Source organism: Zalophus californianus, chromosome 15, assembly GCF_009762305.2.
Source record: "Zalophus californianus isolate mZalCal1 chromosome 15, mZalCal1.pri.v2, whole genome shotgun sequence".
NCBI classification, from domain to species: Eukaryota; Metazoa; Chordata; class Mammalia; order Carnivora; family Otariidae; genus Zalophus; species Zalophus californianus.
The window spans coordinates 31,123,138-31,143,500 of NC_045609.1; the positions used below are offsets into that span (position 1 = coordinate 31,123,138).

Here is a 20,363-nt window from a genome sequence, read left to right on the forward strand (position 1 = left end):
GATGTTTCTTGGAATCCTTTCCTCCTGACCTTTGTCCTCGGGCCTCTCAGCATTCGGAGTAGCTGAAAGTTTACACTGTGAGGTTCCAGAGGCCACATCGCAGGGTTTCCGGGTTTTCTCCTTAGTGCTATTCTTAGCATCACTTACCCTTGAGAGGAGCGAAGCCCGGGGCTCTCCGACATTTGAGTGGCATGTCCTCCCTCCTGCCCTTGGGCTGCCTGCCACAAACCCATACTGACCCCGTAGGACACTGCAGGTCCGTCCCCACTTGACTGACGCTCCCACCTTGATGGCAGGGTCCCCGTCCCACTCAGCCGTGTCCCCCGAGCAGAGGCCTCTGGGCACTCCTGTCGTGGCTTCACGGAAGACCCAAGCAGCCTGGAGATGTTCCCGCTTCACAGCAGATGGATGTGGAGAAATCTCCCTCCCGATGGGATCTGATTTGGAAACTGCCACTTGGCTCCGAGGGCTTTATTCTGGTGCTCCTTGGTTCGGTTCAATCCAGCAAACGTTGATGGATTAGCGGCAGCTACCATTTTAGCAGTCTTTACAAGTACAATTGGATGTGACTCAGTGACCCTGTGAGGTTACGCTCTTGTCCCCATGCTATAGGACCGAGGAAAGGGAAGCCTAAGGACTTAGTCACCCAGCTGAGGCTGCTGGAGGCAGGACTATAGCTCAGCCTGCCAGACTCGGAGGCCCAAGCTTGAGAGGACACTGTGGCCGCCTCGGTCAAAGGGAGACGCCCAGCTGAGGGCTGACAGTGGGAAAAATGGGGTATGTCCAGGGAAAGCAGGTGAACGGTGTGCCTGAGCGAGGAGTAGGGGAGATGGGGCGGGAACGGGGCTAGTGAGACTGGATCGGCTGTGAATGACACGTGAGAAGAAGGGACCACTGGCCTTGACTGCCCGCTCAGCCCTCCCCAGCCCTGGGTCTGCCCAGCCCCACGCTGCTTCTGACCTCAGCACATCTCTGTTGTCCTGAGTCTGGACCGGAGGCCACCGGGCCGTGACCGGTGGCTTCTAGTCTCCAGCCCAAATACCGACCCAAGTGGCCCTCTGCACCTGCAGGAGAATGGGCGTGAGTGGGCACAAAGATTGGGGGACCCAGAGATTGCCCAACTGGGGGCGGGGCCTGCTGGGCCGGGGCAAGAGAAAAACGAGAGTTCTGACCCGTGTGGCCTGAAAACACACCTTCTGAAGGTCAGCTTCTGCTGTCCAAACCATCCTCATGTGATCGGCCCTGGCAACGACTGTATAAATGAAAAGGACTCAGAAGATCGCAGCCGGGAGTTCAGAGTGCGGCAGGCCGGTCCCCACTGTCCATGTCCTCCAGCCACCGGCTCGTATGTCGGGGTTCAGGGCATGGAGGACCCGAAAGATGCTGGGCCCCTCCTTTTCCCCAGGCCCCGGAGGAGCCTTCCTCTGGTGTTCTTTCCATCTTTCTCCAGCCTCCCCTATAGCCAGCTCACCACGGGGAGTATCTCCCCCGGAGGACCCCAGAGGAGTGGGAGGCAACACACAGGCCCTCTGGGAGCAAAGGGGACGCGGTCCAGCTTCATCCCCTCCTCACCCATCCTCAGTCTTCTCCTGCTCTTTCCAGGGTCAGCCGGGCACTCGAGGTTTCCCTGGATTTCCGGTAAGTAGGGAGGGCCCGGGTGAGCCATGGCCCCGGTGACCCCTGGGCCTGGCTGGGTTAACCTTCATGTGGGGCCAGCCCTCAAGCCGCTCTCGACCTTCCAAACTCTGGTCAGCAAGGACCCTTTCCCGCAGCCTCTCCCAGAGAGCCGCTGAGGAGAGTAGCTGACACTCAGCCCAGAGTGCAAGACAGGACAGGGACAGTCATAGGGAAATGAAGGGACAAGCGGGGGAAGTCACAGGCTGGGTAAGCCCCAGCAGGACACTGGAATGTGGGACAGATGATGCACCTCAGGGAAGCAACCTCCGACCTGGTCTGGAGAGGAGACCCGCCTGCAGGAGGCGGTCAGGTGGCCCTCAGGATGCCCTGTGACCCCCGCCCGAGGGGTCGAGGACAGGTTCCAAGAGGAGGGCAGGGAAGCAACTAGCTCTCCTTTTCCCCGGGCCCTTGGTGCTAGCCAGTCCCAGGCTTCCTAGCAACACCCAGTTCACTTTCCACTCAGGGGAAGGAGGAGGAGGTAGGTCTGCGATCGCCCTGGTGACTGTCCTCCCTCAGGTTGTCCCTCATGCCGGGTGCTGGACAGGTGGCATTTCGTTCACTCCTCACAAAGACCCCTCGTGAAAGACTCTATTATCCCCATTGTAGGATAAGAAACTGAGGCTTAAGCTTACCCATGGTCATACAACCAGGAAGTGGTCAAGCAGACACTTGAACCCCAACTTGGAGTCCAGAACCTGTGCCCTTAACCACTGCCCCGGGCCGCCTCTTTGGCAGGAGACCTGTGCTGTCGTCTTGACACGTGGCCTCTTTCCTTTTCAGGGTCCCATTGGGCTCGATGGCAAACCGGTGAGTGGACCCTCTCGGGCTGTGAGCTCCTCTCCCCCGCTTGATCCAGGTCACTAACCCCGGGTCCTCTGTCCTTCTGCAAGACCCTTACTCGGCGGGAGAAACTCCGGAGAGAATGGATGTTCCCGGGGCAGGAAATCATTGCCAATGTGAGGTGGGGAGGGGCCGATGGAATGAGCTGCCCCCGCTGGGGCCCCAGGGAGCCTCCCCTGGGCACGAGTCCACGGCCGGCCAAGCTGGGTTCTCAGCGTCTGGAGCAAGAAGCAGCCCTAGAAGCTGGTGTTTCTGAGGCGCCCTTGGAAGGGGCTGCTGTAGGGGGTGAGGCGGGGAGGCAGCAGGGAGGGAAGACAGGTGGAGAGCTCAAGCCGCTGACTCGAAATGGAGCGTGGGCACCGGTCCACACCTGCTCCCCAGCACCACCAGGCAGCCGCCTGCGCCACCCTATCTCCTCCAGTCTCCCACCCTGGTGGACTCCCCACATACCCACATCCACATGGAGTCTGTGTCCCCCTCCGTAGCTCCTCTCTCTGTCCATTTTAATCCTTTGGGCTTGGGCCCCAGACCCAAATGTTCATGGGGGAAGGGAGACCCCGCCCCACCCCTCGGAAGGCGCGAGCTGGGGGAGAGCTGGAGCCCTCTGATGCCCTCAGAGATGACAAGGGAAGGCAACGAGTGCCAAGCCCAGCCCCACGCACTCGCCTCGCCCCGGAGCCCAGCCCCCCGCTGTGAGGGCCTGGCCACCTGCCTGGTCAGTCCCCCACTGCAGCCCAGAGCTGAGCACAGCGAGGGGTCTGGTGGTCTTTCCCACTCAGCCCCCAGGACCCAGCGTGCCTCCCAGCTGCCCCGGGTGTGTGCATGGGGCAGGGGCTCTTGAGGGCTTGGCAGCTGCTAAGTAAGACCCAGCAGAGGGGGGGCAGGCGGGTGACCACGCCTGAGCCAGCGGGCCCAGGGCAGGGAGCAAGAGGACAGATGAGGAAAGACGTGTGCAAAATGAGCAGTGGCTGATGGAGGGGGCAGGGCGGGGGTTTCGGGGTGCGGTGTACCCGGCGCTCACACCCTTCTCCTTCCAGGGCCACCCCGGACCCAAAGGGGAGATGGTAAGACCCCAGCTTTCCTGCCTTCCCTTGAGGGGTGGGGGGGGGTCAGCCTGGTCGCAGCCAAGTGCCGCCCCGCAAAGGGGACCCACAGGGACCATCAAGTGGCTGCCCCCACGGTCACTCCCCAGCTGTATACAACGCAACCCCTAGGTCCTCACATCAACGCAGGGAGGAGAGGTGGGCAGGGGGCTCCTCCACCTGAAAAATGAGGAAAAGGGGGTCCGGAGAGGGTCCAAGTCGCCAGTGTCCCACAGAGGTAGAGGCAGGGGCTCCCAAACTGCCACGCCTTTGCCTCAGGGCTGAATGTAAACCGGACGGGGGGGGGGGGGGGGGGGGGGAGCGGGGCGGGGCGGAGCCCATCTAGCTCTTTTTCTGCAACCGGACTTCCTAGTGCCGGCCCTGCTCCGGGCTGCCCCAGGACTCCAAGCGCTCCTGTCCCAGCTGGGCACAAAGCCGACTTGGAGAGTCGGACGTTTGTCCCCACCTTCCTCCCAGCCCCTTCCACCTTCTGCAAAGCCTTGTAAAGGGATTTCCTGTCTCTACGGTCTCCCCCAGGCCACTCCTTCCAGAAGGGCCCCTTCTCCAGGGCCACCCCCTCCAGGGGAGGGGGCCAGTTCTCCATGGAAGGGATGGGCCATTAAGAGTAGATGGGCCAAGGGCGCCTGGGTGGCTCAGTCGTTAAACATCTGCCTTCGGCTCAGGTCATGATCCCAGGGTCCTGGGATCGAGCCCCGCCTCGGGCTCCCTGCTCCGCGGGAAGCCTGCTTCTCCCTCTCCCACTCCCCCTGCTTGTGTTCCCTCTCTCGTTGCGTCTCTCTCCTTCTGTCAAATAAATAAATAAAATCTTAAAAAAAAAAAAAAAAAAAGGAGTAGATGGGCCAGCCCCGGGCTGGGATGCTATCCAGCCTCCCCCGGGTGGTCATCTCTACACTGGGAGGACCCCCCTCCTACAGAAGGGCCTGGAATGTGTAGCATGGCAGGCTCCCCGCCTCCCTGTCCAGCCCGGCTCTGGTGCACGTCTTGCTCCAAGTGCAGGCATGAGGACACTCTCCGCTCACAACTGGGGTGCAGAGGTGGCTAACTTTGTGGATGGGAAAGGAGACCTGGCCTTCGCCCCAGCTCCCCCTAAATTGCATGGGACCTTTAGCAACTCAGCACCCTCTGGGCTTCAGCCTATCCAGTTAACTCAGGCCCAGCTAACATTCATTGAGGGTTTTCTATGTGGTGGGCACGGAGCTAAGTCCTATGCGTGTCATCTCCTTCATCCTCAGCATAAGCCTGTGCTCCAGGTCCTACTAGTAGCCCCTTGACACAGTGGAAACTGAAGCTCAGAGAGTCTAAGTAACTTGCCTTAAGTCACACAGCTAGGGAGCATCAGAAACCCGATCCAAATCCAATTCTCTAATTCCTTCCCTCCACATTTTATTGCCTTTCTCCTCCCTTTCCCTCTCACCTTCCCTATCTCCCCGCCCCCTGCCTCCCCTTAACACATTCTTACTGAGTATCTGCACTACGCTGGGCACTGTGCCAGGTAGCGGGGGTTCAGACAGGAGTAAGAAAGACACTGTCCTTGCCATCCTGTAGCTCACCATCTAGTGGGGGAACGTGCATTTAAACAATCAGACGCATAATTAACAAATTACCTTGGCAATCGTGCTATAAAAAGGCAGTGCCAGTTAGCCTGAGAAACCCCAGTAAACAGCACCTCACCCAGGCTGAGGGTCAGAGAGGCTTTCTGAGAAAGACGTGAACGGTGGCCCGAGGGATGAGGGTTTAACTAAGAGAAAAAGGAATGGGGAAGAGCATTCCGGACATGGGAAAACAGCACGTGCAAAGGCCCGAGGCAGGCAAGTTCTTAAAATAGCCACAGAAAAAGGGCAGTGAGGCTCTGGAGGCCGTGGATGGGAGAGTTGGCTTTGGAGCCCAGGTGCCCGGCCAGCTTTCCTACCCATCACGGCCAGCCCCACTGCAGGTGCATGTCCTGTTGCCCCTCCCCTGTTCCAAGCATTGCTTGGCACCCGTGGGAAGCAATGGAGACCAAGGCAGGAACCCTTCCATGCTGCCATTGTTCCAGAGGCATTGGGGTTTAGATGCCGGGCGTTTGGGGTGCTTCCTCCCTCAACCCCTCCCTGCCACCCTCTTCCCCTTCCTAGTGGCCTGACACTAACCGTAACACAGTCCGTGGCAACCCAGAAGTAATAAGATGGTCAACGAGGCACTGTTCTGTAATCCTCGTAACAGCTTACTATCCCCACTCTACAAAAGGGGAGATAGAGGCACAGAGGGGTTGGGTGTATTGCCCAAGGCTACACAGCTTCTAAATCACAGAGCTGGGATTGAGACCCATGTGGTGGGGTCTTGCCACACTCTTTTCTGCTGCCAGAGCCCTTTGTCTTGAGGGAAAGGAGCCCTTCTATGGGGCATCTCCTCTGCCACCCCACTGCCCCACCCCCGTGAACCACCCATGAGTCTCCCCTGTCTGTTTGGGGGACAGAACCAACTCGGGGGGGAAAGGCTAAGGTCATCCCATCTCCCATGAGCCCACACCAGTGTAATAGATCCCCTGTCTGCCTCTTAGTCATCCATCAGAATCTGACAGGCCCCAGAGCCATCAGGCTTCTGTTTGGCTTGGCACGGGGACCCCGCGCTATTAATTCAACACACTGTCCCGTGTAATTATCTTGGCCTGCTTATCATCTGTCTCCTACTCACCTCCATCCCGAAATGGTTTCCCGTCTGCTAGGCGTCCAGCATGGGGGCTAGGGCCCACTCTCACATGCTTAGCCAGTGTCCTCACCTCAAAAGGGGATCACCCCTGCCCCACCCACCCCACAGGAGCCCCCAGAACTGAATGTAAGGTATAGGCAGGATTGGGGACCCCACAGGTGCCAGGAAGGAGAGCCGGGACTCTTGAGTGCGCTTATCCCATTGCTCAGAGCTGACCTGAGGGTGGGAAGATGGCATTCACACCAAGGGCTCACGACAGTACCCGGCCCAGGGGAGGGGGGCCAAGCACCTTAGCGCATCCCCTGTGACCCATCTTATGGGGGCAGCCGCTATTCAGCTAGAGCTAATTGGTGCCGTGTGTTGTTGGACCTTGAAATATTTAAGAGAAACTTGAAATCCAGATTTGTGTCATACTCTCCTTGTTCTTAAATGTTGGCAATCCACTGACATGAAACTGTGTGGTGTCAACGCAATACCTCTGGGAACCGCTGTTGTACCATGGGCCACCATCAGGGACATCTGGATTGGAGCCTCCAAGGCTCTGCAGCCCCAAACCTTTGTGTTGCTGTCCTCAGCCGCTGGCCCTCCCCTTCTCATCCCTCGCCTCTCTTTGTCATGAGAGGGGGCGGCCCGGTCACCTGCAGGCTGCTTCCCTGCCAGATGTGGCATGTTCTGTGGGTCTTATGCTGAACACCTGGTCAGCCGGATGGGCTGCGGTGCCCCATGGATTGTCCCAAAGGCCACTTGTCCCCTCCCGTGAACCTGCTGGGAATTTCCCAGTTTGGTGATTGGTCCAGTTGACAAGTCGGGGGCAAGAGAGGCTCTTCTCCCACCCACATGAGCCCCTGCAGGGAGATCCCAAAGAGACGGGTCTAGCAGGTGGATCCTCAGGATGGTGGCTTGAGGGGGCCTCAGGGCCCTAGAGGCTGAGACACTGCCTGTGGCTCCAGCCAAGTCTAGAAGCCCTGCCTTCTGAGCCCCAGCTCAGTTCGGAGAGCGTGGCAGTGTAAACAGCTGGACCTTTGCAGTCAGCGGACCCTGGCTCTTGTCCCAGCACCCCTGCTCACTGAGCCGCAGGGCCCCAACTCCATCACCTCATCTGGGAGGTGGAGCTGACATGAGCGTCTTCTCCGTGGGCCAGTGTGGGTGTGAGTTCAGCCCATCCTGAACGCCAGCCTCGGAGCGGGTCCTCAAAGCACGAGGTGCGTGTCCTCCCCTCTTCCCTCCACACCAGCCTCAGGTCAGCTGCTGAGACAACTAGCTGAACCCTGTGTCCTCCTCAAAGGACAGGGGTCCACCCTGAACCCAGACTTCTTTCTCAGCCCTGCACACTTGACAAGACACCCCAGAAGGAGCCCCAAGACCCCTTTTGTTCCTCTGAGGGGCCCAGAACGTGGCTCAAGTTGCCAACTTCCTGCTTTCTCTCTTCACCAAAGGTTTCTTCAAAGCCCCCCACATGTACCCCGAAGCCCTTCTGGCTCAGTGGGTTTCATGCTGAGGCAGTGCTGAGCGAAGACAGAATGTGCCAGGGTCCCCTAGAGGCTTTGGACCTCTGCTTCTTTGCTTCATGAGAAGAAGGCCATGCGTGAGGCAGGGCAGTCCACAACAGCAGAGCCCCACCTGAGGTGTCCATGCAGCCTCCTTCACAGCTGGCCCATGAGGGGATGATGGAGGAATGGAGGAGGGATGGTGTCTTCTCTTCCTCATGGCCCCATTCGGGCGCCAGTCACCTAGTCACACCCACAACGGAGGAGGAAGCTGAGACTCACTGTATGGGCCACACCACCTAGAACATCTCGGGCACAGGAGGACCAGGCCCTGGGTGGTGGAGGCCAGCCTTCAGGACTCTGTGCATTAGCCCCAGTCCCAGCACGATCCCCGCCTGGGGCCCACACCCCTGCCCCTGCCCGGCCTCGGTGCGCCTGCTGACCTGTGTGTGTTTCCTCCCTGCAGGGCCTGACGGGTCCCCGAGGACAGCCGGTTGGTACCTCACCCTCAAGTTCCCCAGCAGGGAGGCTTCGGGTCCCTGGGGCCTTAGCCTCACTTTCTAACTGCCATTTCTGTCTCTTCCTAGGGACCTCAAGGGCAAAAAGGAGAAAAGGTAAGCCTAATAGAGGTTTTTCTGGAATTTTCATGGCAGGAAACAGCTTCCCTAATGGTAGAAAGTGGTCCAGAGTGGTTATTTTCAAATGCCAGTATTTACCCACAGAACCAGGGCACCCTCGGTGGTGCCGCAGTAGAGAAGATGGAGGGTGCTCTGGAGGAAGGGTGGCTGGGAGCCTGGCCCTCCGCAGACCCCTTCTCTGCCCAGGGTGCTTCCTGATGCACCGCCATGTGCCTCTAGGATTTTGAGGTGTCCGTTTGTAAACCACTGGTCTAGCTCCCTTCCTGGCCTCGTACATCCTCCATTTCCTTAAATTTCTGTTGGAGACTCTGCTGGGCTGGGCTTGGGCGAACGGTACAGGGACCTGGCACCCCCACCTCAGAAAAGGCGTCTCCGAGGGCCCACAGCCCGCCTCCATGTCTGCACTTCCCACCAGGGGCTTCTGCTCAGGACCGTTGTGTGGGCCCACGCAGAGGGTCGACCTTTCTGGAAGCTACCTCCAGCCAGGCATGGAGCATAACTCCTGACTGCGGTCATGGCAAGTGGGATATGGCAGCAGAATCCTATCCTGTGTTCCATGGGGCCATGTCCAGGCGTGCCCTCAGGGTTTCTTCTCTGCTGCCAGCCAGGGGAGAGGGAGGGACTTAGTTCTCCTGCCTCAGTTAAATCCAGGACCAGCGCAGGGCTGGTGGGCGGAGAGTAGGTCTGGTCCTGAGGATGCTTCTGAGGCGCAATTTCCCCAGAGTGCCTAACGCCCTCTTCTCCTTCCCTCCCTTCCCCAGGGTCAGTGTGGAGAGTACCCACATCGGGTAAGTGAACCCCTAAAACTGATCCATCCCTGGGGCACCGCCCCCAGCTCAGCCTCATCCACCTGGGGCCCCCAGCGCCCACAGAGGTTGGGGAACAGAAGCATACAACCCCCTTCTGTGCTCAGCAGCCAGAGAGCAGCTGTGGGGGAGGGGGGAGCCGGTCCCCAGGAGTGTGCCTGGTGGTCCATAGTGTGCTTGCGCAGAACTGGTCTCCAGCGCCGGTGTTCCCCCGCCCGAGCGTGTCTCCGGGTGTTTGCGCCTGCGCTGGCTGGCCTGCAAGCCTGCCCGCGTGTGTGTGCATCTGGAACTCCGGGTGTCTGGCCCTGCCTCTCCTCTGCACATTGCCTTCTCTGTAAGGCTGTGCAGCTGTGAGTCTGTGGGTCTGACTCCCTGCCCGGCGTGCGTGTGTGACTGGGTGTGCATGTCTGGCTGCCTGCCCCGGCTGAATCAGAGGGACTTTTGGGTTAGTCATTGCTGCAGATGACCCAAACCTCAGTGGTGGGAGATAACTGGGGGCTGGCTGTATCGATTCAAGGATAAAGTCTCTGCTTTGCCTCCTTAGGACTAGAGGAGGCCTTCTCCAAAACAGGGTGGGGATTTCTGAGCTGGGATGGTCTCCCGGTCACCCCCAGGCCCCAGCTCCTTCCTTTGCTTTGCTTTGTCCCCAGATATAGAGCCCAAAGTCGGCTGCGGTCCTACTAGGAGGTTGCCGACGTGGGCACCAGTATAGTAAGAGGTCATTCTTGGGACAGGGAGGGCGAAGATGTGGGCCCTCTGCTGAGAGCCCCAGTGAGCTGGGACTAGAAACATGTCCCTCTCAGACCCTAGTATCTTTGTGTGTCCATCCCTGTGCCACGGGCCTCACTGTGCCCAGAAGCACACACACGGTGTGGCTTCCCTGGCTGCCACCCCATCAGGCAAGGAGACCGAGGAAGTGGAGACAAGTGCGAGTCAGGCTCAGAGTCACCGTGGCTCCGGAAGGCCACCGGGAGGCCTTTCTAGCAGTGCCCCGCCACTCAGACTCTGACCCCGGGGTTCCTGGGCCAGGGAGAGGCTGCAGGGGGCCTTCACCATAAGTAGCTGGGGCAGGGGTTGAGGCCAAAGCCGGGCTGGGCCCCGGGCAGGGGGCGCCGGCCGGTAGCCACACAGACAACCCGTGAGTGGCGTGTGCCCTGGGGACGCAGGGGCCCCGGTATTCCGGCTCGCCTGGTCCTGATACAATAATAGAAGGTCAGCTGTGTTGATTTGAAATGATGGGCTCACAGGATTGTTATGTTACCCGAAAGAAAGACAGCATCCCCCGGCACAAAAGATAACACAACTGCAGACACGTAATTGGCAGCGTGTCATTGTCCGTCCTTAGTGAATGTGTGGGGGTGGGGTGGGGGAGGAGGGGGAGGAAGAGAGAGAGAGAGCAGGGATGGAAGGCTCCAGAAGCACCTTGGCCATGGAGTGCAGCAAAGCTATGGCCGGCCATGGCAGGGTAGGGAACGAGTCAGGCAGGGGTGAGAGCAGATTTGGGTGCTCAGCTGTTGGACAGAGCAAGGCAGCGGGCACCCCCCTGTTGATCTGGAAGTGGGTAGGAAAGCAAGGGGGCATCTAGGGAGAGGGGCCTGTTGGTTTTCCCAGGGTTCTGCAGGAACGATGGGGGTGGCAGGCCTCCAGGCTCACAGGATGATGGGAGATCCAGGCTGGTCCCTGCCTCTGCTCCAGCCTGCAGCGTCCCAGGGAGGGAGGGAGAGGAGGGGTGGGGAGTGGGGGGGACGGAGTACCCTGGGACAGAGTGCAGGGCACCTGGTGTCTGTGGGCTCCAACACTCACGCCCCGGTCGCCCTGTCTCTGCCACCTCGGTCCCCTCCCACGCCAGGAGCACCTAAGCAGCACTCTTTCGGCTCTGCGCTCCAACCAGATCATTACCCTCAAGGTTTGTGGATTCTGGAAGGTCTCCGGGCCCCTCTCTGCTGAGAGACTCCCTGGACGCAGAGCCCAACATTGCACGTCCCGGGCCCCACAGTGGGAGGTGGCGGGGCTCTCGGGGCGGCCGAGGCCCCTAAAGGCAGCAGGGACCTGGAAAGGCCAGCCACAGTTGGGCTCCCAGTTCTCAGCCCAGGCGGCCCCTGGTTCTTAACACTCATCCCAGGGGCCACGTGTGAGTTAAAATGCTTTCAAAAGCAAGAGGTCAATTATACACCATCTTTGTTGTCACATGGGCTCTAACCACTTCCTAAAGCCGCAGGGCACTCAGCTTCCATTGGTAGAGAGACTGGAAGCAAGGAGAATTTCCAAAAATGAAAATCGCATTAGATAATGTGATTGAACCTTGCCTCCCCACCAAAAGTGGTTGAACATGCTGGAGACATCCTTGCCCCCAGCCTTTATTTTCCAAACCCACCAGCCCCAGCGGGAGACCTCAGCAGCACTTAGCTTGTGCTCACACTGGCCGCACCCTCAGCCGGCTCAGCCCCCGGGAGCCCGACTTGGCACTGCCCTTGACCATCCTCCTCAGATTCGCTGATGCTAGCCTTTCTCGTTCAACCAAAAAAAGAACCCAGTGGTTGCCACACACCAGCCTGGCTTTGAGTACCAATTTAGCTGGTTCTGTGGCTCCCGACCAGAGCCTCTGCATCTGCTGCCCTCAGCCCAGCAGCCCCCGTCCTCCGCCAGGGACAGGCAGGGCCGGCAGTGCAATGGTGGGCTGTGCGTCAGGAGGCCACTCTCCCAGTCAGGGGTTGCTGCTGGCCAACACCCGCAGGGCCACACTCCTCCTTTGGGGATGCTGTGCCACCCAAGGGCGAGCTCGGCGCTGCGCCCCCTCAAGCCGCGAGAGGGCGCCATCCACACCTTCCCTCCCTGTGCCTCATGCCTGCTAATCACTCTTCTCTCTTCCTCTCCTCCCCTCCCACTTGGCCACCCTGCCTTCCTGGCGACATTCGGCATCATTCTGAACATCTGCGATCTTTGGCCTTTGCCCTCTGGCCTTCCAACTCATCTCTCTCTTCAGCTGCTGCCTCTCCTCAATTCAGTGCGACTGGCTCCACCCCCAGTCATAAAAAGACGGACCTTCCAGGTAGACACCTTCCCTTTGTCCAGACCACGTGTGGCGTCCCCAGGGGCTTGGCAGGTCTCCGGGCCCCGACGGGCCGGCTGGGACGGTAGACAAAGGCAGAAGCCCACTCTACTTCAGTTCAAGTCGATTAGACAGAATGGGACCCGTGAATGTCACAGATGTGGAGATACACAACCCCCGAGCCCAGGAGATCCACCAATACCACACACCCCTGCTCCTCAAAACAGCGACAGCCACCACTGGGCGCCAGCCACAGGGCTGCGCCTTTGACAGGTCTGATTTCATTTCATTCTCTCAACCGTTTTATGACTCAGGCACGATCATGCTTATTTCACAGATGAGGAGTCAAGGTTCAGAGACATGAAGGCAGCTGCCTGAGGTCACACACCCAGTAGATTGCAGGGCACTCAGCTTCTGGGACGCTTATGAGCTGTGGGATTGGGGGCAAATTGCTTAACCTCTCTGTGCCTCCGCTTTTTCATTTGTAAAATGAGGGTATTAACCATTCCTACTGCATAGGGTTATTGTGTGTGCAAAGCTCTTCGGATAGCTCCTGGCGTGGTTCCAGAGCTATTCTTAATTTGAGGCCCAGAGGAGTGAATTTGTGCCCAAGTTCCCACAAACAGCGAGAGGCAGAATGGGAAGCCGGCGACCAGGTCTTCAGACCCCACATTCGTGGCTCTCTCGGTTGGACCTACACCGTTTATATTTAGAAAAGGATTGTTTTAGCACCTGATCACTTGTCACCTGAGTTTGAGGAGTGAGGGAATTTGCAGAGGGAATGTAGCCCACAACCAACAGGTGTAATCATTGTGAGCAACTGCTTCCTTCTTCCTGCCTTACGCACCCAAGGAGGCTGGGACAGAACCAGGTTGCAAAGAACAGAAAACAAGAGACCGCAGAGCCAGGGATCCAGGCATAGGCATTGCAGCGGGATTCTAGGCCAGGCGGCCCACAGCTGCCACTTACACCCCCAGCCCTCCTCACACTGTGCAGGGGTTACCCCCAAGGTCACGGGGATGCTGGAAAGGGCGGGGCTCTGAGATGTTCTCTGAAAGCCGGACAGCAGGGTCCAGAGCCACCATCTGGCCACACTCAGCAGTCAGGAGCCCAGAGGCCAGCAGTTCAGGCTCCTGATTGAACAAGGCTGAAAAATCCCTCCAATTAACAGCTAAAAATACAGCGGGACACGTGATGCGTGGGCTACTCGAGCCTGCATATCCCATTACAGCAGCCAGATCCTCGAGAGCCTCCATGTGCTCCCAACACCAACTCCAAGCACAGCTCTTCAGGGGGCCCCCTGGCAGCTCAGAGAAGCACCAGCCCCCACCCCCATCACCTGCCCCTACCTGTGTCAGACCCCATTCCAGAAGAGCTGTCCTTGCTTCTTAGACTGGCCGCTTGCCTCAGCCCCCAGGAGCCACCTCCTGGCCTTAGTTGCATTAGCCACCTCCTGGGCTCCAGGCACTGCGGTAAGAATGCCACATGGACTATCTGGTATAAGGTCACACTGGCCACCCGGGGGTACAGGGGCCGTCGTCATCATGCCCACCTTACAGATGCAGAAATTGAGAGGGTGCCCAGGATTCTATCCAGGCCCCTGCACGTTACTCCCTCCCTTTTCAAGAGCAAGGCGTGGGCGAGCCAGAACTTTCTGTGCTGCCCTGACCTGGTTTCCAAAGCGGAGAGGGAAGCATAGGGGGCCCTACTCTGCCTGCTGCAGAGCCTGCCTGGAGATTAGGGTTTTTCTGCTGCTGGCCATCATGGGACATAAAAAGGCTTGCCCATTTCCTATCAATAAACCAATATTGCTTTACAGGCTCTGTAAGACGCTTAAACATTGAGTCTGACATTTGCTGAAAGAGGAAACTATATGAAATATGATGTACTTGGCAGATGGTGTTGGAGGTCATTTCCGAAGTGCAGAAAGTTGGACAGGGAGCAGTTTTGTTTTGTTTTGTTTTGTTTTTTCCTGGGGGCTTATTTGGAATGAATAAGAACAGTCTGGAGTACCAGGTTTGGGTCCTGGCTCGCCACGGAATTCTCCACGTGACCTCGGTCAGGGAGCTCAACTTCTCTGAGCCTGTTTTCTCTTCGGTGGAATGGGCCTCATGACCCATTTCTGCCCCCGCCTCTTCCTCTGTGCCCTTGAGTGGCTTCTCAGAGGGTACAGCAGGATGAAGGCCGGGCCCCAGCGTGACCATGCTGGGTGCCATCTGCACTAGGATGTCCCAGCCGAGCGAGGTTCCGGCAGGTGCTGCTGGAATCCCACAGTTCTCACTCTGAGGCTGCTCACCCCTTGTTTCTACTCATCTTTTCCTCCCGTGGGGTTGCAGCAGGGAGGACAGCTGACGGCCCCTCAGCCCCCTGTTCCTGTCACAGAGGGTTGCTGAGAGCGCCCCGAGAAGGAGAAGGCTGGCCGGCCTGAAGCTCCAGCTGGCCGTGTCCCCCTACATCCCAGTCACCCGTGTCCCTCTGCATCCCAGCCTGGAGCTTGCACGCCTGCCAGCCTGTTCTGTTTTAGTCAGTCTGCAGGGATGGGCCCCTTCTCACAGGAGCTGAGCCCAGACGGTCCCTGGAGAGCTCACTTAGAAAATAACATGACAGCCTCGGTCTAGATCTAGGAGGACTCTGGTTGGCCGCCGGCCCCATGATGTGGGTCACATGGACCAGGCTCTCTCCTCCTCCTGAGGAAACACAATGCCACCCCTAGTTCCCTGGGCCCTCAGCCCATCCTGGACACAGGCACAGTGGGTGACGAGGGCTGGGCTCAGAGCAGCTGACTGAGGAGTGGGGGCAGGGCAGAAGAATACTAATCGAGACCCATGTAGGCATACGGCACTTGACAGTGTCAAAATCAACCAAGCTCAGGGTTGCAGACTCAACTGTGCTCTGAGGCCAGGCACAGATGACGGAAGTGACAGAAGCAGGCCACACGCAGAAAGGATGGGGGAGTGGGGGCTGAGGCACCTGGGGAACCCAGGCCAGGCCCGAAAGGTGTGACTGCCCACGGGAATGTGGGTGCCGAGTGCCAGGGCTCCCAGCGCGACATCAGAAGCCCCCAGTCCAAATGTTTTACACAAGATCTAGTGCCCAGTGGTTTAGTGAACCACGCCAACTTCTGTGGCCTCTGACCTAAGGACCCTCTATGACACTCAAGGCCAGAGAATCAGACAGCAGAAACAAGGGACTGCTGCTGTCGTTGAATGCCTTGGAGGCCCGGCGTAGACAGAGGATGTGACTGCCACACAGAGGGAGGGGCCGAGGCAGGCCGGGCTGAGGACCCCCTGGGCCGGACCCCCGGCATCTGAGCGGGCCGGGAGCGTGCCGGCGGTCGGGCAGGGTCATCTCGCTCACTCCTCTGCCTCTGCCCCAGCAGGGCTCTTGCTCTGGGACCAGCTGCTTGTGCAGCAGGTCCTCTCTGGACAACCCCCCCCCCCCCACCTCTTGGGGGCCTAGTGTCTTGGCCATCTCCTTGCTGCCACTGGTCCCTGCATGTGGTCACCACCACAGCATCATCACCACCACGCCACACCGCCTGCCCACCAAAGCCCTCCACGGGGCCTTCACTGGGTGCATGGTACTGGGGCGGGAGCTGCTCCCCAGCCCCGGGGCTCTCCCCCTAACTCTTGTTTCCACCAACATCAGGGTGAACAGGGCCAGGCCGGCATCCAAGGCCCGCCGGGGCCACCAGGCCCGCCTGGACCAAGTGGACCTCTGGGGCCCCCGGGACTGCCAGGGCCCATGGGGCCACCCGTAAGTATCTTCTTTCTCTCTCTACCACCTCCTTTTCCAAGATCTGTCCCAAGAATTCTCTGGAAGCATCCAAACCTTACATCACTGACAAGAACCTGGGTCCCCACCCAACGGTAGAAACACCTTAGCAAGGCCACTGGACGTGGGTGGCTCCTGCAAGAAGCTGCCCATCCCTGCCACACTCACCTGTTGTGCTCTGGTTCTGAAAACCCAGCTCAACGGCAGTCATTGACTTCCAGGGAGGAAATCGCTAAGAGGCTGCCCGTTTTGTGGCTTTAGATTCCCGGAGGTGGAATTGCTGGGTCGTGCTGTGGGCCCAGGAGCCAAGAGGCGCCCCCTCCAGGCAAGACAACGCTCAGGCAGTAGGTCAAACCCAGGGTCCACCAAGCGCCCCCTCTCCAAGCCCTGGCCAGGACCTTGCTCTCTCGACCTATTTAGTGCAACTGAGCAGCCGGGCAGTTCAATGGGTTCTTTCAATCTTAGAGCCAAGACGAATGTCCTATGTTACTGAAGGGACAGGGTGAAGGACAAAGTCTGTCTAGTAATGTTTCTTTCACATGATTGAAAAAGAGCTGTTTTTGTTTCTTATGACAAAAGCACCATGCATGATTGTGAAAATTTTGGAACACGGACAAAGAAAACATTTTAAATTGTCTATTTTGCCATATCCAGAGCTCACCAACATTAACAGTTTGGAGGGTCCTGCCATTTTTCTCCTTAGACTTGTCTGCTCGTAAACATTTTTCCAGGTTGGTCGCATTCTGAGTAACGTCACAGTTTGTGTCCCATTATGTTTTTCACTCAACATCATAAAGCACACCCTTTCTTTGGGCTGGAGTCTCCCATGAAATGAATTTTAGGGCTGCTGGGCCTATTTATGAGTAGTTAAAGAGCTCCCTTCTGTGATAGAGATCCCTGAACATAAATGTGTGTGTGCATTTCTGATGCTTTCGCTGCAATAGATTCCCAGTGATAGAATGGCTGGGTTGGCGGTGTCCCTGCCACTCATCGAGTACGGCCGCCTTCCGTGTCGCTCAGCCTCACACCTGGGCCTCGCAGCTGCTCTAGCCGCCAATGCTGAGGCTCAGTGTAGGGACCCTCTAGGCCCGGCGGTAGCTCTGGCCACCCAGGGCACCCAGTGTGGCAGCTCAGCTCGGTGTGAAAACCTCACTTGCCTGCCCTCCTGCCCAGCTCGACCTCCACAATGGATTTTAAATACTTCTATGTTTTGGGACCCCAGGGAGAAAGACTAGCCTCACTGCCATGGGTTTGTAGATGGGAAAACGGAAAACCTGAAAGGAAGTGAAATTTAGGAAACTAAACCAAACCAAGCTGAGAGAACCCCCCCAAAATACCCAAAATCCACTTTTTCGCTGACCCTGACCCCCCCCCAAACATGTCAGGTTCCCACTCACTGAACCCAAGCCAGGTGGCTTTCGTTGTTAGGGTGTTTATATAAAGGAAAAAACCAGGAAGCATGTTTTGAAACCCATGGGAACAGACCAGACTTGGGCATCTTGCTTTCCTCCAGCCTGTGTGTGCTGCCCAAACCTCTGCCCCAGACCGCAGTGGAGCCAGCCTGCCCTCGCCTCTCCCCTCGGGCTCCTGCAGGCCCGCGGCCCACACCACCTCCCCATGGCCGAGGGCTGTGGTCACAGCACCCTGGGCCAAAGGAGACAGAAGACTCCCCCAAAGGCTGGCAGGGCCAAAGGCAAAACCAAGGCTCTGCTGGGCAGGGTTGGCGTCCCAGGGAGGAGTCCCAGTTAGGAGGTGGGTGGGTGGGTAGGGACGCGGACCAAACCACACTTGTCATTTTAACAGGCTGCCGCTGACCTATTTTCCAGTGGCTGAGCACAGCAGGGACACCCGCGGCCCCCACATTGGCTCCGAAGGGCGCTATGAGCCTGTTGTCCACACACACACACTCCACAGGTTTCAGATCCCGTTCCAGGATCCTCTAGCTCTGTTCTCTAGCACACCCACAGCTCATGAGCACTCCTCTGCCCCAAGCCTCCGCAGCAAACACGCCGACCTGCTCTGTTTGCCAGCACATTCCATCTCCACTTACCTTGCTCTTGCTTCCACAGGGCTTACCCGGGCCTCCTGGACCAAAGGTGAGGGCCCTTCCGGGCTGTGCGCTGAATGGGTGGGAGAGCTCTCTGCGGGCTACTGAGTGAGCCGCTGAGAGTGGCCTCCGTGAGAGATGGGTCACACTTTGTTCACTTCAAAATGTCACCCTCCTCCTGGTAACAGCTTGGGTCCCGCAGAGATTGCACTTGTGTGTCCAGGCACAGCCGGTAGTCTGACTGGTATGGACGCTGTGGTCCCACCTTCCAAGGAGCTTAGAGTCTGGTTGGAGACTCCAGGTTGATGCCCGGGGCACTGTCACAACATCCCAATAAAAGAGGGTTTCCTACAGAGTCAGAACTGGAAGGGACCTTCGGGATCATCTGGTCTCTTGGGAGACCTTGTCTGGAAGCCCACGTGTCAAACTGACTCTCCTCTGAAGCAGGGTGCCCTGGCACTCGGGGGACCAGGAGCTGCAAAGCACTGACCCTGCCCAAGCATTTTGCACGTGTGGAGGCTGAGAGCCCTGGGGAAAAGTGACTTGTCCCAGTTCAGCAGAGAGTCAGCAGTGGAATCAAAAGCAAAATTCAGGTCTCCTGGGCCCCTGCCAGGTGGACCCTTTCCACCACGCCTCCGCCTCTGCAGGATGGGGACTTGTTGTGAAAAGAAGAGTCTCTGTTGGCTTCAGAGGAAGCAAGCTATTGTTCCAGGGAGGGCTGGAGGATTTACAGTCATTGAGAAGAGGAATGGCGATGTGAGGGCAAGTGCGCAAGCCAAAATGGGGCGTTTGGGAAAATCTCACTAATTTTCTTCTCTTTGCTCCCCCAGGGAGACCCAGGAATCCAGGGCTACCACGGCCGGAAGGTAAGGAGGAAGGGGAGGGAAGGACCCTACATCCCCAGTGATAACCCAAGTAGGACTCCACCACAGCGCCAGCAGGGGCAGGACTTGGTCACGCACACGCATGTCTGCACACACGCTTGCCCAATGTGAGCCTCACATCTGTGAGGTGGGTTGGACAGGAGTTTGTGTCTCCATCTGAGGCAGGAGGAGGCCCAGAGGGGCAGGGCCTCAGGCTATCAGTGGCCCAGCCCGACCCCAGACCCAGGTGGGTCTCCCACGGACAACCTGCATCCCTGTGTCTCTACCCAGGCAGGCCAGGTTCTTCACTGGCCCCCGAGGGCCTGGTAAATGGGAGCAGATGACCAGGGTCTGCCCTGGGCAGAGCTCCATGCTGAGCACGGTGGGGGCTATGGGGGTGGGGGGGGTCCCAGACCTTCTTTCTGACAACCTGCAGTCTAGAGAGACACAAGGATTCCTGTACAAATAACCCTGGTGAAGGCAGATTGTGCTAAGCAATCGTTACAAAGCATTGTGTGAATATGGGTGGTGGGGGGTAGAGAGATTAATTCCAGATTGGGAGGAGTCTGTGAAGTCTTCTGGGAGAAGACAGCCTGGGAGCCCCATCCTGGTGACTCGGTGGGCGTATCAGTTAACCTGTAGCTGTGTAACAAACCATCCTGAACTTCCTGGCTTAAAAGGATGATTTCTCTCTCTCTCTTTCTGGTTCTGTGGATGGGCCATCTGGGAGTTCTGCTGCTGTCCTCTGGGCTCACTCATGCAGTTGTGTCAGATGATGGATAGAGAGGCCAAGCCATCTCATCCACATGTTGGGTGGCTGGTGCACGCCACGAGGGGGGTGGGGGTGGGAGCTCTGTTCTCCCCGCCATGGCCTCTCAGCTCCCAGTAGGCTACACAGCTTTTCTTACAGCATGGTAGGCCCAGGGCCGTGTTCAAACCTGCCAAGTCTGAGTGCATGAGAGCTTTTCCAAAGCATCCAAGGCCATCACACTATCTGAGGTCCTGTCGGCCAAAGCAAGTCACATGGCCAAGTCATGTGGCGTCAGTGGGGCGAGGGGAAGGGAACTCTGCCTCTGCTTCTTGTGGGAGGAATAGCAAAGCATTCATGGCCATTTTTAACCCACCACTGTGGTCCCTCAACCAGCAAATCTGAAGGGACATGGCATTTTAGACAGGGAAACAATCTGAGCACAGGCCCAGGGGTGGTCATTACAATAACGATAATAACATAAAAAATAATCTTAGCAGTAGTCACCACTTACTGAATGCCCACTGTGTGCCCAGGCTGTCCTTCCATGTGACTGCCCTGCGAGGCTGGTACTGTTCTCCCATCTAACAAATGAGGAACCTGAGGCTTGCCCAGAGTTTCATGGCTCGCAAGTGGCAGAGTA

The 20,363-nt window shown here is 58.0% G+C and overlaps 1 protein-coding gene across 29 annotated transcripts in view; it reads left to right on the plus strand.

The window, feature by feature from the left end:
* Positions 1–20,363, plus strand: part of COL13A1 (collagen type XIII alpha 1 chain) — a 144,371-nt gene that overhangs the window by 77,534 nt on the left and 46,474 nt on the right. For 21 of the 29 annotated variants that reach the window (XM_027596773.2, XM_027596774.2, XM_027596776.2 and 18 more), the window contains 10 exons: positions 1,603–1,638; positions 2,458–2,484; positions 3,555–3,581; positions 8,262–8,288; positions 8,383–8,409; positions 9,195–9,221; positions 12,223–12,288; positions 15,937–16,044; positions 18,132–18,158; positions 18,940–18,975. In XM_027596773.2, the coding sequence (XP_027452574.1) occupies positions 1,603–1,638; positions 2,458–2,484; positions 3,555–3,581; positions 8,262–8,288; positions 8,383–8,409; positions 9,195–9,221; positions 12,223–12,288; positions 15,937–16,044; positions 18,132–18,158; positions 18,940–18,975 (408 nt within the window). Of the gene's footprint in view, positions 1–1,602; positions 1,639–2,457; positions 2,485–3,554; positions 3,582–8,261; positions 8,289–8,382; positions 8,410–9,194; positions 9,222–11,088; positions 11,146–12,222; positions 12,289–15,936; positions 16,045–18,131; positions 18,159–18,939; positions 18,976–20,363 lie in introns of all 29 variants that reach the window. The other 8 variants (XM_027596777.2, XM_027596787.2, XM_027596775.2 and 5 more) reach the window with 7 other exon arrangements.